General features: G+C 50.9%; 1 protein-coding gene across 1 annotated transcript; it reads right to left on the minus strand.

Annotated features, from left to right (window-relative positions):
* Positions 1–592: 592 nt before the first annotated feature.
* Positions 593–12,590, minus strand: SLC35E1 (solute carrier family 35 member E1). The gene is made up of 6 exons (XM_049877313.1): positions 12,146–12,590; positions 11,806–11,876; positions 9,031–9,168; positions 7,737–7,862; positions 6,187–6,432; positions 593–4,658 (listed from the first exon to the last, which is right to left on the minus strand). Exons 1-6 carry the CDS (start codon positions 12,561–12,563, stop codon positions 4,428–4,430), a joined length of 1,230 nt encoding a protein of 409 aa, XP_049733270.1. The 5' UTR covers positions 12,564–12,590; the 3' UTR covers positions 593–4,427.
* Between the last annotated feature and the right edge of the window lie 1,310 nt (positions 12,591–13,900).

Raw genomic sequence — 13,900 nt, forward strand, 5'->3', positions numbered from 1 at the left:
GTAGACAGTGTGCAGGCACCATGGCTAGTATTCCCGTAGAAAGGGGTTCCACCCTGTTGATGCTCTACTTTATAGGTCCAAAGGGCCAGGGAACATCTCTGAAATAATGGATGCAAGCTGGTTGAAGACATGGCCTTGTTAGAAAGGAGAAGCTGCCTGAACCTACGGCCGGGTCATCCTGTTCTATCAAGCTAACTCAGATGTATAAGCCACCTCTGTTAAGGTGCCATCCAGATTTAACCCCCATCAGAAGTCAACAGATGAGATTGAAAAAAAAAAAAAAAAACAATATAAGTCTACCGCATAGAAATACAAAAGCGAATACCAAAAGAAACACCTAGAAAAGTTAAAAGTAGGTACCCCTGAGAAGTGGGGCTCAAGGGTAAGGAAAGGGACAGTTGTTACTACACCCTCTCCTCACTTACCTACATGGTTCGTTTCCAAAGACCAGGTCATTACACAAAATCAGTGTTGCATGAAAATGGAGGCTGACCACATCAGATCACAAAATGGAGGATGGCTACATCATTATATAATGGCCAAATTATATTATTATATAACTTGCCAAATTACATAACTGCCAAATTACATTATTACATAAATGCCAAATTATTACATAACTGCCAAACCACTAAGAATCATGGCCCAGCCAAGTTGATACATAACTTCAACCATCAAAGCCAATGTTACTCTTGCCTGGCACCTCAGCACTTGTTACTGCCCAGACGTACGTCATTAATGTTCAGAATAGTCAGATGGTAGATTTTTTTACTATTGTTGTCAATGTGAAATGTCGGATAACGAGATAGTTGATAAGGAGAAGGTGTGTATTTTGTTATAGGCCTTGTAACACTGTAATATGTGCATGCATTTTCTTTACTAAATAAATAAATAGAGGGAAATTACACACACACACAAAAAAATGCTTCAGAGTCACAGCCACCAGAACATTCCAAGATTTTCCAGGTTATTCAATAAAGGCATATTATTAACTGGTGAGCTGTCAATTGTTTTTATTCTACTGTCTCATAAATACTCAAATAACATGTCCTAATTTTTGGCTTAAAAAAAAAAGCCATACATCCACTGCAGTACATGAAAAAGCGAAGTACCAGTCACATTGCTCCTTCTACCTCACTTTGTACTTTTTGTAGCTGAAGACAGGGTCACTCCGAAATCTCAAGAGGCCCTAGCTGACAAATCGGAACCAACCTCCAGTCCCTCAGGACTGTTTATTTTTGGTAAATGGCATCAGTAATATACACAATATTATTCCCAAAGAACAGTCTATAGCATTTGAGTCTTGGAAACAGATGACAATTGGGGGAAAAAAATTAAGTTTTCAGTCCTTTAATAATTAACGTTCTATGCCTTTAAGGCTGTTGTTAGACCCTAAAGTATCTGGTGGGTTCCCTCCCAGGAATAATAAAAGGCTTGTTGCGTGACATATGTCAAGTACTCAGGAAGTTTAAGTGCTTCCTCACTTGAACATGTGGCTTGTCTTATTTATAATAGGGATTTGTTTTCCTTAACTATAAACCAAAAAATCCATTGCTGACCAGTTGATTCTGACTCATGGTGACCTCAAGTGTGCAGAGTAGAAATGCTCCATAGGGTTTTCAAGGCTGTGACCTTTCGGAAGCAGATCACCAGGCCTGTCTTCCGAGGTACCACTGGGTATGTTTGAACAGCCAACCTTTTGGTGAGTAGTAGAGCATTTAACCATTTACACCACCCAGGTACTCCTTTCCTGATGATAGCTGACTTAAAATAAGGTACTTAAAAATACCACACTGAGTCTCACAATAGTGAGTCAACACTATTCAGAAATCCCCTCAGCCTCAGTTTCCTCTTTTGTAAAATGAAGGAGTTGAGTTACAGTCAGTGTCCGAGGCCAGATCAGACCATGGATGAGTAATCGACATTCTCCACCACAAACCCCAGCAGTGATAAGGGTGCAAGATGAGACTGTGGGTGTGGGGTGAGGGCTGCGGGGCGGGGGGCTGGGGGAGGTGGCAGGCAGCGGTAGTGAACGGCTGGGAACACTGGCCTTCAGGAGGTCAATGGCAGTTCTGAACCTGCAAGTCTCAAAAACATGTCTTTGTCTTTTGATCCGCTGATTTGGTCAAATACGATTGTCTCAATCGTTCCAGTGTATGTACTCGCTATAAATTTATGTACAGAATTAAATATACCATTTATTAATTTACAAATCATAAAAGCAGACAGTGATTTCCCCTCATCAGCAGATTTGCTGTTGGAAAAAGAAAACAGAGTAGTGTACAAATTTCAAAAACATCAGAAATTTCATTCAACCTGAATAGAGGCATAACTCATTTTGGAGTTCAATTATACACTCAGAGAAGCAGTTACTATAATCATAAAGACAACCTGACGATGGTAATATCTTTGTGGTGCAAAATTATCCCCATTTGGTATTCGCCATGAGACAAATCCCACCAGACTGCTGCCTCTGGTGAAAGGGCTCAGAAAGATCTTGTCACAAATTATGCCCTTCAGGACTGGTGCATCTCATCTTGCACGGTAATTATCTTAAAATGGGGGACGGAAGTGTTTAAAGCAAGCGAAGGACAGATAAACAAACGGAGGGACTCTAGGGCAAATGGTGTGTAAACTCATGGGTGAGCAGCGGAACCCCTGCCGGGGCGGTCCACTCACACCAAACCCAAAACCAAACCCAAACCCAAACGTGTGGCTGTTAAGTCGACTCCAACTCACGGCAACCCCGTGTGTTACAGAACTGTGCTCCCTAGGGTTTTCTTGGTTGTAATCTTTATGGAAGCAGATCACCAGGCCTGTCTTTCAAGGTACCACTGGATGGGTTTGAACCGCCAACCTTTCAATTAGTAGCTGAGCACAAACTGTGGCAACCCAGGGACCACTCAGAGTTCACGCATAAGCTGAGAAAATTTAACCTTGTAAGTGTAAAATGCCAGGAGTCCCTGGGTAGCACAAAGGGTTAAGCGCTCGAACACTAGCCAAAAGTTTGGGGGTTTGAACCCACCCAGAGGTACCTTAGAAGACAGGCCTGGTGACGTGCTTCCAAAAGGTCACAGCCTAGAAAATATACGGAGCACAGTTCTACTCTGACACGTGGGGTTGCCAGGAGTTGGAATCGAGGGCAACTGACAACAGGGAGACAGACACATACATGTAAAATGCCAATTATAAAAAACCAGAGTCGAGCAGGAGCTACAGGACTTCCAGTCTGAACAGGGAAACTTACCAGCACCTGTCTGTGAGGCTGGTGACAAGGCTTAGCAAAGAACGCCGCCATCACTGAGGACCCCACAAGCGGGTGGTCCTCTCAGTGAGCCCACCCGTCCCTCAGCACACAGGAGTGATCTACCATCTTCCTCATGACATGATTCTGTTCAAAGTCAGACTTATTCTCAGCCAAAGAATCTGATTTGGCAAAGCAAATCCTAGTTTGGTACAGCCCCCTTTCCCCTAATCCAGGACATGATTCAAATCCAAACGTGAAAAACACAAAACCAGATCGCGTGGTCCAAACATTGTGATCTTGTCAAGTACACAAAATACTGCAGACATATCCTTGATTCATTTCCGTTTTCAATGCCTGGGGTCATCCGAGAGGAGCTTCACATTTCATTGCTTCCTGCTAAACACCAGGATGTGGTAGGTAGGCCTCCCCTGTAGGAACGTTTCTTCTTTTGAACCATGTAAAAACAAAATGCTTTTTCCATCCACAAGCCAGTCCTCATGGGTCCCCTAGTGGGGACCAAGGCATAAAAATACACAACTACAAATTATCCCCTAGAAAAATGCAAGCTCCTCCCCATGAACCGTCCTACCAAGTCATCCCAGGAGTGATAAAAACACATCAGAAGACAGAACAAGGACGACAGGAACAGCTGGAGACACTGAGCAAGACTTTCCCAGACTCTTCCTCCTCCTTAACCGTGGGTGCTCCCCCACTTTCACTTCCTCCTTGCCACCCTGGAGGAGAGACCCGTCCTGCTTCCGGCAAGGGCAGAATGGGGCAGAGAGAAGAAAACAATTTCCTTTCCTCTACAAATCTGGGCCAATGCCAACTCTGACTTGCACAGCAAAGAATTAGGCGACAGGAACTTAATACTAACTGCTTTTCACTGCAGACCGTTTGCCAGTAATTGCAAATGGCCCCCGGGGTGCCGGGGGGAACTGGGTCCCTCTCTGTTGCTGGAGTTATTTTAATAATGGTCACAGGCACCTGCTCCACTCCTTGCCTGGGTTAGTCCTTTAAGTTCTCACTTCTGCTGGTCCTCCCGCTGCCCATGGAAGCACAGGAGCCCAGGGGCTGGGGACACCCCATGGTTCTGCACCGTTCCTTTCTCTTTACATTCTGGTTGTCAGAAGTTTTCGGTACTGCTGGGGGTGGGGGAAGGAGCCTTGTGCTCCCGACTCTACACGTCATATCGGTTCAAACTGTACGTGTTTGGATAGCTCTGCCGGCCATACTGGAAGTGATCTGTTAGGATGTTGTTGCGGCCGTACTGATAGTCTGTGTGCTGGGGGAAGAGGAGGCCATTCTGGGGTTTCTCCAGCATGGCACGGGGGTGCTCCTTGCCGCTCAGGTCCCCCGTCGTGATGGGGAGGAGGTGCTTCCTGGCTTGCTGGTTGGCATCATACTTGGTCTACAAGGGAAAGAGCAATTAAAAACTATCCAGCTGAAAACTTCTCCAAGTTAACAACAAAAAGATAAACAACCCAATTGAAAAATGGGCAACGGACTTGAACAGACATTTCACCAAGAAGACATCCAATGGCCAACAAGTACGTGAAAAGATGCTCAACGTCATTAGCCATTAGGGAGATACGAATTAAAACCTCAGTGAGATACCACCTCACCCCTATTAAAATGGAAATAATATTAAAAAAAAAAAAAACGTGTTGGTGAGGTGGTAGACAAACTGGAGCCTCATCCACGGCCGGTGGGAATGTAAAATGGTGCAGCTGCTAAGGAAGACGGTTTGGCAGTTCCTCAAAAAGTTGAACACAGAACTACCACATGACTCAGCAATTCCACTCTTAGGTACCTACCGAGAAGCAGCAAAAGCAGGAATACAAACAGAAACCTGTACACTTGTGTTGACTGCAACACTTCTCACAATAGCTGAGAGGTGGAAAAAAACTGAAACGTCCATCAACGGATGGACAAACAGAATGTGATCCATCCACGCAACAGAATATTACTCAGCTGTAAAGAGGAATAAAGTCCTGACGCACGCCGAAGCACGGACGAACCTTGAACACATCATACTGAGTGAAGTCACAAAAGAACAAGACTTGTACTATCTCACTTATATGAGAGAAACAAATATACAGAAACCAAAGATTATTAGTGGTCACCAGGGGTCAGAAGGATAGGGGACAATGAGTTTATGTTAAAGGTGGTGGAATATTTTGGAAAAGGACAACATGATGGCGGTGGCACAACATGAAAAATGCAGTCAGTGTCGCTAGACTGTCAACGTGGACGCTACTGCATTGGCTCAGTCCACAGGACAGGCCCAGTTGACAGAGGGAGCTCCTGAGTCCATCCAACCAATCAGCTCTTCAAGGAGACTCAAGTCTCAGCCAGAGCAGCTTGGGCGTGGCTGGCGAACAGTTAATGAAGCCATGAAGGACAGAAAGACTTGAAAGCAAGTCCTATTGGCCATCATCATGCACCTTAAAAAAAAAAAACCCAAAACCACTGCCGTCCGGTCGGCCCTTGACTCATGGTGACCCCATATGTTAAGAGTACAACTGTCCTTCATAGGATTTTCTTGGCTGTAATCCTTAGAGAAGCAGTTCACTGGGCCTTTTTTCCATAGAATGGCTGAGTGGGTTTGAACGGCCAACCTTTGGATTAGCAGCCCATTGCAAACCATGTGCACCATCTGGGCTCCTTATGCACCTTACACCAGACTAAACAGAGCCTTTTTAAGGAGAGAAATCCTCGCCTCCTTAGCTGCCAAAGCCCCCTTACACTAGAGTCACAGCACGGCAGGCCCGGGGCTTCAGGTCCCTGTGTGAGGGGAAGGAGGCCCGGTGAGGGACGGGGCCGTGCCAGAGATCATACACCCATCAGCGGCAAAGCTGGCACCTGGCCCCTTCCTTCCCCTCTACCCCTTCACGTGCAGCCCCTGGGCTTGGCGGGCAGCCTGTCCCCCAGCTCACCTTGTTGTACAAGAAGACACCCAGGATGGCTGTCATCATGCCCAGGACGTTGGTGCTGGTGACCGGGTTGCGCAGCATGATGAGGGACACGGTGATGACCATGATCCTCTTGGTGGCGTTGGCAACCGAGTAGCTCAGGGGGCTGATGAGGTTGAGGATGCTGAAGGCGATAACGTTCTGGGCAAAGTTGCAGAAGCCGCTGACGGCCAGAAGCAGGAGCGTCCAGGGCCACTGGGAGACGTAGGTCTGCAGGTGGGGAACGAGATAGCACATTGGGGATGGAGGCAGCACCACAGCCACCTTGCCTCACAGCATAGGAACGGGCTGGGAGACGGGGTGTGGGAACTAAGTATCTTATCCAAGGTCCCACAGTTGGAAGGTAGCATACCCAGGTGTGTCACAATAAACCAGTTTCCGCTGAATTAACCGCGACTCCTGGCATCTCCACGTGTGTCAGAGTAGAGCTGTACTCCATAGGGTTTTGAATGGCTGATGGTAGCCAGGCCTTTTTTTCCAGGTGCTTCTGGGTAGACTTGAACTGCCAACCTTTTGGTTAGCACCCAAGCACTTAACCACTCGCGCCACCTCTGACCCACGTGACACTTCACAATAGCCACATTGTTGTGTGCCACTGAGTCAATTCTAACTCATAGCGACCACCCCACCAAGGAGGCAGAGGCTTGGCGAGATAAAGGGCTCCAAAGGGCCCCCCCTCATCCCTGGAAGTGAAGTGCCAGGAGCTCTGGGTTCGGAAGAACATGAGTCAGCTGACTGGACAGTCTGCACTGAACAGGAAGGAGCGCCCAGGAGGGAGCTCCTGAGTGTGTGAAGAACCCATGGACATGAAGGTGCCCTGGGCTGGGAGCCCCCGGGAAAGCTGCTCGACCCTCTCAGTCTGTTTCCTTGTTCGTTATGGACTGAATTTTGTCCCCAAAACTGTGTGTTGGAATCCTAACCCCTTCATCTGTGGATGTGATCCCATTTGGGAATAGGGTTTTCTTTGTCATGTTCATGAGGCTGTATCAGTGCGGGGATGGATCTCGAACCTAAGCATTTTTGAGATATGAAAAAAACAGATTAAGCACAGAGGCATGCATGAATTGGGGAAAGACAAATGTCATGTGGGGACTGCCAAGAACTGAGAAAACGAAGCTGAAGTGAGGACCTTTTCCCAGAGCCAACAGAGAGAGAGAGAGCCTTTCCCTAGAGCCAGGGCCCTGAATTGGGACTTCTAGCCTCCTGCACTGTAAGAACATAGATTTCTGTTCATTAAAGCCACCCACTTGTGGTATTTGTTATAGCAACACTAGAGACTAAGACATTATCCATGCAACAGGGGCAGACTGATCCCTGTTCAGCTCGCCCAGTCCTTGCTGTGAAAATGCCCTGCCAAATCTCAAGCGAAACACAAAAAAGAGGGTATGCGCACACACAGACGTGTACATAGGCCAAAAACTCCCAAAGTCAACACAGAGCTGTGACACCACAACAAAGCATCGACTCTGAAATCAGTCAGGAGAAGGGCGAGTGCTTGGGGCCAGCCAACTCACCAGGTCACTGCTGACCAGGAACGCCGAGAGGTCCACCAGAACCCATGTGGGGATCATGAAGAAGACAGCGTGGCAGCCCAGGATATTCAGCAGCCGGAGGTGGTGGATCCGGGAATCTCTCAACACCTGATAAGAGAAAGTCTCCTTAAAGGCTGATTGCAACTATGAACGGAAAGAGGGTGCCAGATCCCAAATACAATGAACGCACATTGACCCTGACATTCAACTCGACAACCAAACCTACAAGTGCGCTTATTCACAGCATGGACCTGAAACAAGCACTGTTTTATGAAGGACCGCCCCCCACCGCCCCCCCCCCAAAAAAAGGTAATACTCAATGCTGACAAAGCTGCAGTGAATGAGGCACTCTTAAATATTGCTGGTTTAAGGATAAAATGGTGTAACCTTTCTGAAGTAAAACCAGGCAAAGGATTTCAAGAGCCATAAAACTCTCATATCCTCTGACCCAAGAACTGGAAACGCATCCTAAAAAAATAACCTGAGAGGCAGGAAAATGTTACGTACAATGACGTCTGTGGCTGTGTTATTTATAAGGAACAGCTGAAAACAAGCTGTGTTTCCAGTAGGGAACACGACTGCATTCACTGTGGTCCCTGAGAAGAGTGTAATTATGGCAGCAGTAAAGAGAAGCAATTTTTACTGATATGAGGAAACACTTACGTTGTAATAGTAATCAAACAAAGCAGAATTTTAAAATACAGCTATAAAAAAAAAAAAAAAAACAGATCCACTCCTGTCAAGTCAATTCCGACTCATAGCAATCCTGTAGGACAGAGTAGAACTGCCCCATAGGGTTTCCAAGGAGCGGCTGGTGGATTTGAACTGCCAACCTTTTGGTTAGCAGCTGGGCTCTTCACCACTTTGCCACCAGGGCTCCATAGCTATAATAGTGTAACTCCAATACATGCGCAGGAAGAAAAACCATTAGCAGTGCCCTTAAGGGACGGTACTGGAAACCCCTTGGGCAGGGGACAGGTTTCATTTGATTCTTCATCTCCAGCAGCCTCCACGTTACCTGCCACACGGTAGGTCCTTAATCTTCGATTTTTCATTGGGTTTTTCTTTTTTTGCTTCACATTGAGCAAATGCCAATTTTACAACAGAAAAACATCCACCATTTAAAAAATAAAATGACAAACAGAGAGCCTGCAGAGGGCAATGAGCATTTCCCTGCACTAATAGAGAAATCTCTACTTGGCCTCGTCCTCACGTTCGGTCAGCGGCCACCCGCATGCCCTCACCCACCATGCACACCCTGACGGTGACCCAGTACCTTTTTGGAGAAGATATTCTGAAGTGAGAAGCACAGGGTGGCTGCCAGGGCGCTGAGGAGCCCCCACATGTCAAAAGACAACTCCGTGACAGTGGCCAGCAGCACGCCACTGATGATGGGGATGAGGGACAGGTACACCTGGGAAGGAAGGCAGGGGCTGACACCTGGTTCCTGGGACCTGTTATGGGGCCCTGAGCAAAGCCTCAGCTACTGTCTCCTCCTTCTCCAGCATGACACCCCAGAGGGATACCACATCCCCCTCTGGGAAACTGACAGGGATGCTGGGGGTAGGGGAGGAAGCAGATGGCTACACATCTGGGGCAGGGCTGTGTTGCCATGAGCAGCCCCATCCCCTATTCCACACCCCACTCAGGTCCTCTGCCAAAGAAGCAGCTGAAACCCCTAATGTCCCAGAGACTTCCATGGGCACCACCAGTTGCTGTCAAGTTTACTCCTGCTCCTGGTACCCCCATGTGTGGCAGAGTAGAACTGCACTTTCGATGGCTGACCTTTTGGAAGCAAATCGCCAGCCTTTCTCCCGAGGCGCCTCTGGGTGGACTCAAACCTCAAACCTTTCAGTTAGCAGCTAAGCACGTTCACAGTCTGCACCAGGAGCCCCCCCATTTGCACAAACGTTAGTAGGGTCCCTACTCCCTCTTATTTTGGGCCCTTCAAACACACCATCTCACCTGCCTGGGACACCCCCAACCCCCATGCCATCCCACCCGCTCCTCCTGTCACCCCTCAGGTCTCAATTCCCCCATTACTCCAAGCAGAACATCCCCCGTTCCACCCCTGCCCCGAGTGGCCCTCTGCTATGGGTTCCCACTGCTGCCTGTGCCTCCCCTGTGGCATTGTGCTCTATCCAACGTCGTCGTTGGTAGCTGCTGTCGACTTGGCCCTGACTCATGGTGACCCCACGTACAACAGAACAAAATGCTGCCTGGTCCTGCGCCATCCCCGTGATCAACTGCAGATGGGATCCTTGTGATCTTAGGGTTTTCATTGGCTAATTTTTGGAAGTTGATTGCCAGGCCTTTCTTCCTTTGTCTGGAAGCACTGCTGAAACTTGTCCAACATCCTAGCAACATGCAAGCCTCCACTGACAGTGGCAGCTGTTCATGAAGAGTGCTGGCCTGAAATCAAATACAGGTCTTCTGCGTGGAAGGCGAGCATTCTACCACCGAGCCACAACTGCCCCCAAAATCATAACTGCCCATTTAATCCTGTGTTCTAATGTTTACTCCATCAGGGCAGGCCCTTGTTCATTGTTCTATCCCGGTGCCAGCACACAGTAGGCGCTCAGTCCTGCTGACTGAATGAACGTGTGGTGGATGCAGTGCTAGGAGGTGACCAGAGGTCCTGCACGTCCAGGGTGAGTGCATGGGATGGCTCCTGAGCTCTGGTGCAAAAAGGCTCAACTTCCAGGAAAATGGGCTCCACTCCCAATTCTTAGCAAGAAAACGCTCAAGCCTGCAATGCCCTGGGGGCACTGTCACCACCAAGCCCTGACCCCAGCTCCCCACTGAAGTGCCAGCCCACAGGCATGTGACTGTCCCCTTTGAAGTCCCCTTATCTGATTACCTGCTTTATTTGTCTTGGAGAACGGTAGTGGTGGGGAGTCTAGTCAAAGTTACTTATCATTCCTCACCCTGCCTAGGAGAGCCCTTTCTGGCTGTGCAAAGTTTCCGGCTCTGGCCCAAGCCATGCCCAGGCTGGCTACAATGTCCCCTGCAACGTGCAACCAGGAAACCTGATAAACTTGATGTGATATTGACTGACGCAGCCACACACCGCCCAGGCGAGACAGTCACCCACCCACCTGACATCACCCAGGGGCGGGCAGCAGAACACATACCGCTCTGCTAGGATCAAGAAACAGGTTAAAATTAAAATAAAAACCCACCAGAGGTGGCCCAATTCTACAAACTGATCCAGGACACGGCCACCATTCTGAGTTACCAAAAAACCACCATGCCAGGCAAAAACTGACCACCTGTGGAAGAGGGCTCTGTCCAGCATGGAAATGGGTTCCAGCTAGGGCAGCAAGGCGCCGGGGAAGGCGGATGTCTCTGGCTGAGGCCCCAGCTTCTCCCACCTGCCCCAAGTAGGAAACACCCTGGTTTGGCGTCTTGAACAGACCCTGGGCTGTGTCAGGACTGCCTTCCTAAGGCAGTCCTAGGTCTGCATGATGTTTGCATTTCCATCCCCAGAACGATCAAAATTCTCAAAACTGGGCTGGATCTTGTCAAAAGCAGACTCCTTGGACTAGCACCTCCTTTCTTATTACAGAAGGTCCCTAACTGTCCCAACTCTCTTGCAAGGAAAAAAACTACAGCACAAAGAGTGCTGGGCAGGGACCAGGAGTTCCAAATGTGGTCCTGCTGGAGACCAAGGGTGTTGGGCAAAGATGCAACCATGCCATCACCTAGAAGCTACTTGTAGCCTACCTGCTAACCGGGAGGACACATGGGCTTCAGCATCCCCCAGACCACCCACACAGTAGAGGCAGCGCAAAGCCACCCTAGACACACACACACACACACGCACGCACACACGCACACACACACGCACGCACGCACACACGCACACACGCACACACACACACACACCCTCCACCACTGACCAAAGGGATTCTAGAACAGTAGTAAAAGAGCTCCAAGAAGCCACGCACTGACTTTGACAGGAACCAGGCAGCCTGGGAGCCTGGACCACGTCACCTGGTGAGGTCCAGCAGGCAGCCCTGGATCCACCAGCAGCCACAACCTCCCTTACCTTGGTGCTCTGTTTCTCCTTCATGATGATTCGGGACAGGAGGACCACCCAGATGGGCATGGTGGCCTTGACTGCAAAGAGAGGCAAGGGGCGCTCAGGAGCCCGCCCTAGGAGCCTGTCCCATCTACCCGGAAGGGGAAGGGCGGGATTGGCAGCTTGGCTGCTCCTTAAACCTCTTCGGCCTTCTATTCCTGCAGGGCTACCCCCCACCCTACCCTAAATGCTGTGGCCCGCCTTGCTCAGCTCCATCCTCTCCTGCTCAGGGGGCACGAGCTGGCCCCTGACGCACTCCCAGCCGAGCGTGGAGGCCCCAAGCAGGCGCCCCCGAGCCGACACCTACCGGTGTGCGCATAGGACACGGGCACCTTCCAGATGCTGACGTGCGCCGACACGGACGCGAAGTACTTGCCGAAGGCAAGTGGCAGCACGTAGCGCGGGTAGAAGCGCGGCGGCAGCAGCGGGCCGGGAGGCGCGTGCGGACCGGTCAGGGGCGGCGACACGGGTGGCGCGGGGGGGACGCGCCAGGCACGCAGTAGCGGCGGTAGCCCCGCGCACAGCGCCAGGATGTGGCACAGCGAAACGGTCACCGGGAACGGGAAGCCGCTCAGGATCACCTTGTTGACCACGTTGCCGCCCGCGCTCAGCGCGTACCACAGCAGGCACAGCGCCGCCACGCGCGCGCCTTCGCGCGCCCCGCCACCACCGCCCGGGCCCGCAGCCCCGGGAAGCCCGGGGCCCGCCGCCGTCGCCGCCGCCATCCTGCCCTCCCGGCCCCCGGAACGGCGACGCGGGGGCCGGGCAGTGGGCGGGGGACGCTGCCAACGCCGCTTCCCATTGGCCACCGCCGCTTACGCCACCGCCCGCGCGCCGAGCGACGCGCCCACCACCACGTCGCGAGCGCAGACCCCGCCCTTCCCGGGGGGCTTCCGGGGAGAACGCGGCCGAGGCCGGAAGCGGAAGGCGGGCAGTGGGTCCTGAGAGGAGCGAGGAGGGCGAGCGGCGGGAGGGGCGGTTGGGGGAAGAAGCCGGGTTGTGAAAGCGCCCTTCTTTCTGCAGACCGGGACGGACGTCTCCGGAGCATGTCCGAGGGCCGCCGCCCGGGACATCAGGCCCCGTGTGGTAGTTGGCGGCGGCCCCATGCAGAGAGGGCAGGCGCCCCGGCAGCCCCCGTGGGCCCGTCGGGCTCCCGGCTCTGCAGGCCGAGACATGCCGGCTCTGACCGTGGCGTCCCGGTACCAGCTGGCCCAGCGGAGGAAGGCGAGAGGGTGTTTTCCAGCAAAAGTATGTTATTCTACTAAAAGGATTTTCATTTGTTCCAAAAATCACGTGTATCCAGCTATTTTTTGGGGGAGGGATGGTTAAAATTCTCTTTTACAATCTTGGCTAATTAGGAAGTGGCAACCTCAACTTGATTCTCCAGGTGTTGCGGGGAATCGTAGTTTATCCTTGCTTTCTTAAAGCCGGGAGATACCTGTGCCCTGGGGCTTACTGGGGACTCAGGACACCCTGTGGGTGGGGGCGGGGGAGCAGCGGCCTGTCCTAAAGCCCAGGACGAAGAGATGCTCCTGGAGCGCCAACCTCCGCAACCCGATATCCTCCGGCTACACCTGCGACCTCTGTTAGGGTAATGTTACTTTTCGCAGGGCAGCTCCTCTTCTCCATCTCTGGTGAGAAGGCAAGCACAGTGGGCTTAGGAACCTAATTACAGGCTTTCTGCAGCGCTGAGGTTCATATTGGTTCCGCAGCAGTTTTATGCGGTGTGTTCAGTTTTCATCGTTGAAGTGCTCACAACTCTGGGGTAGGCACTCTTGTTCCTCAAGTGGGGACATGTGCGTGAAGTGATTGGCCCAGAGCCATGCAGCTGGTAGGCTGCAGCTGTGCACCAAGCTGAGGTTAAAAGCCTTGATGGCTCTGAAACCCAGGTTCTGGGGTGGCTGCGGTCTTGCAGGCTGGAACGTTCCTGGGCCCTGGGTGTGCGCCGTGAGGCTGTCCCTCTTAAGGGGAGCCGTGTGCTCATGGGTGGAGAGTAAGTAGATGTGGGCAAGATGACCTATTCCAGAATGAAGAAATCTAGAAAGCCGAAGTCTTGGCTTAC

This window comes from Elephas maximus, chromosome 3, assembly GCF_024166365.1.
Source record: "Elephas maximus indicus isolate mEleMax1 chromosome 3, mEleMax1 primary haplotype, whole genome shotgun sequence".
In the NCBI taxonomy this organism is placed as follows: domain Eukaryota; kingdom Metazoa; phylum Chordata; class Mammalia; order Proboscidea; family Elephantidae; genus Elephas; species Elephas maximus.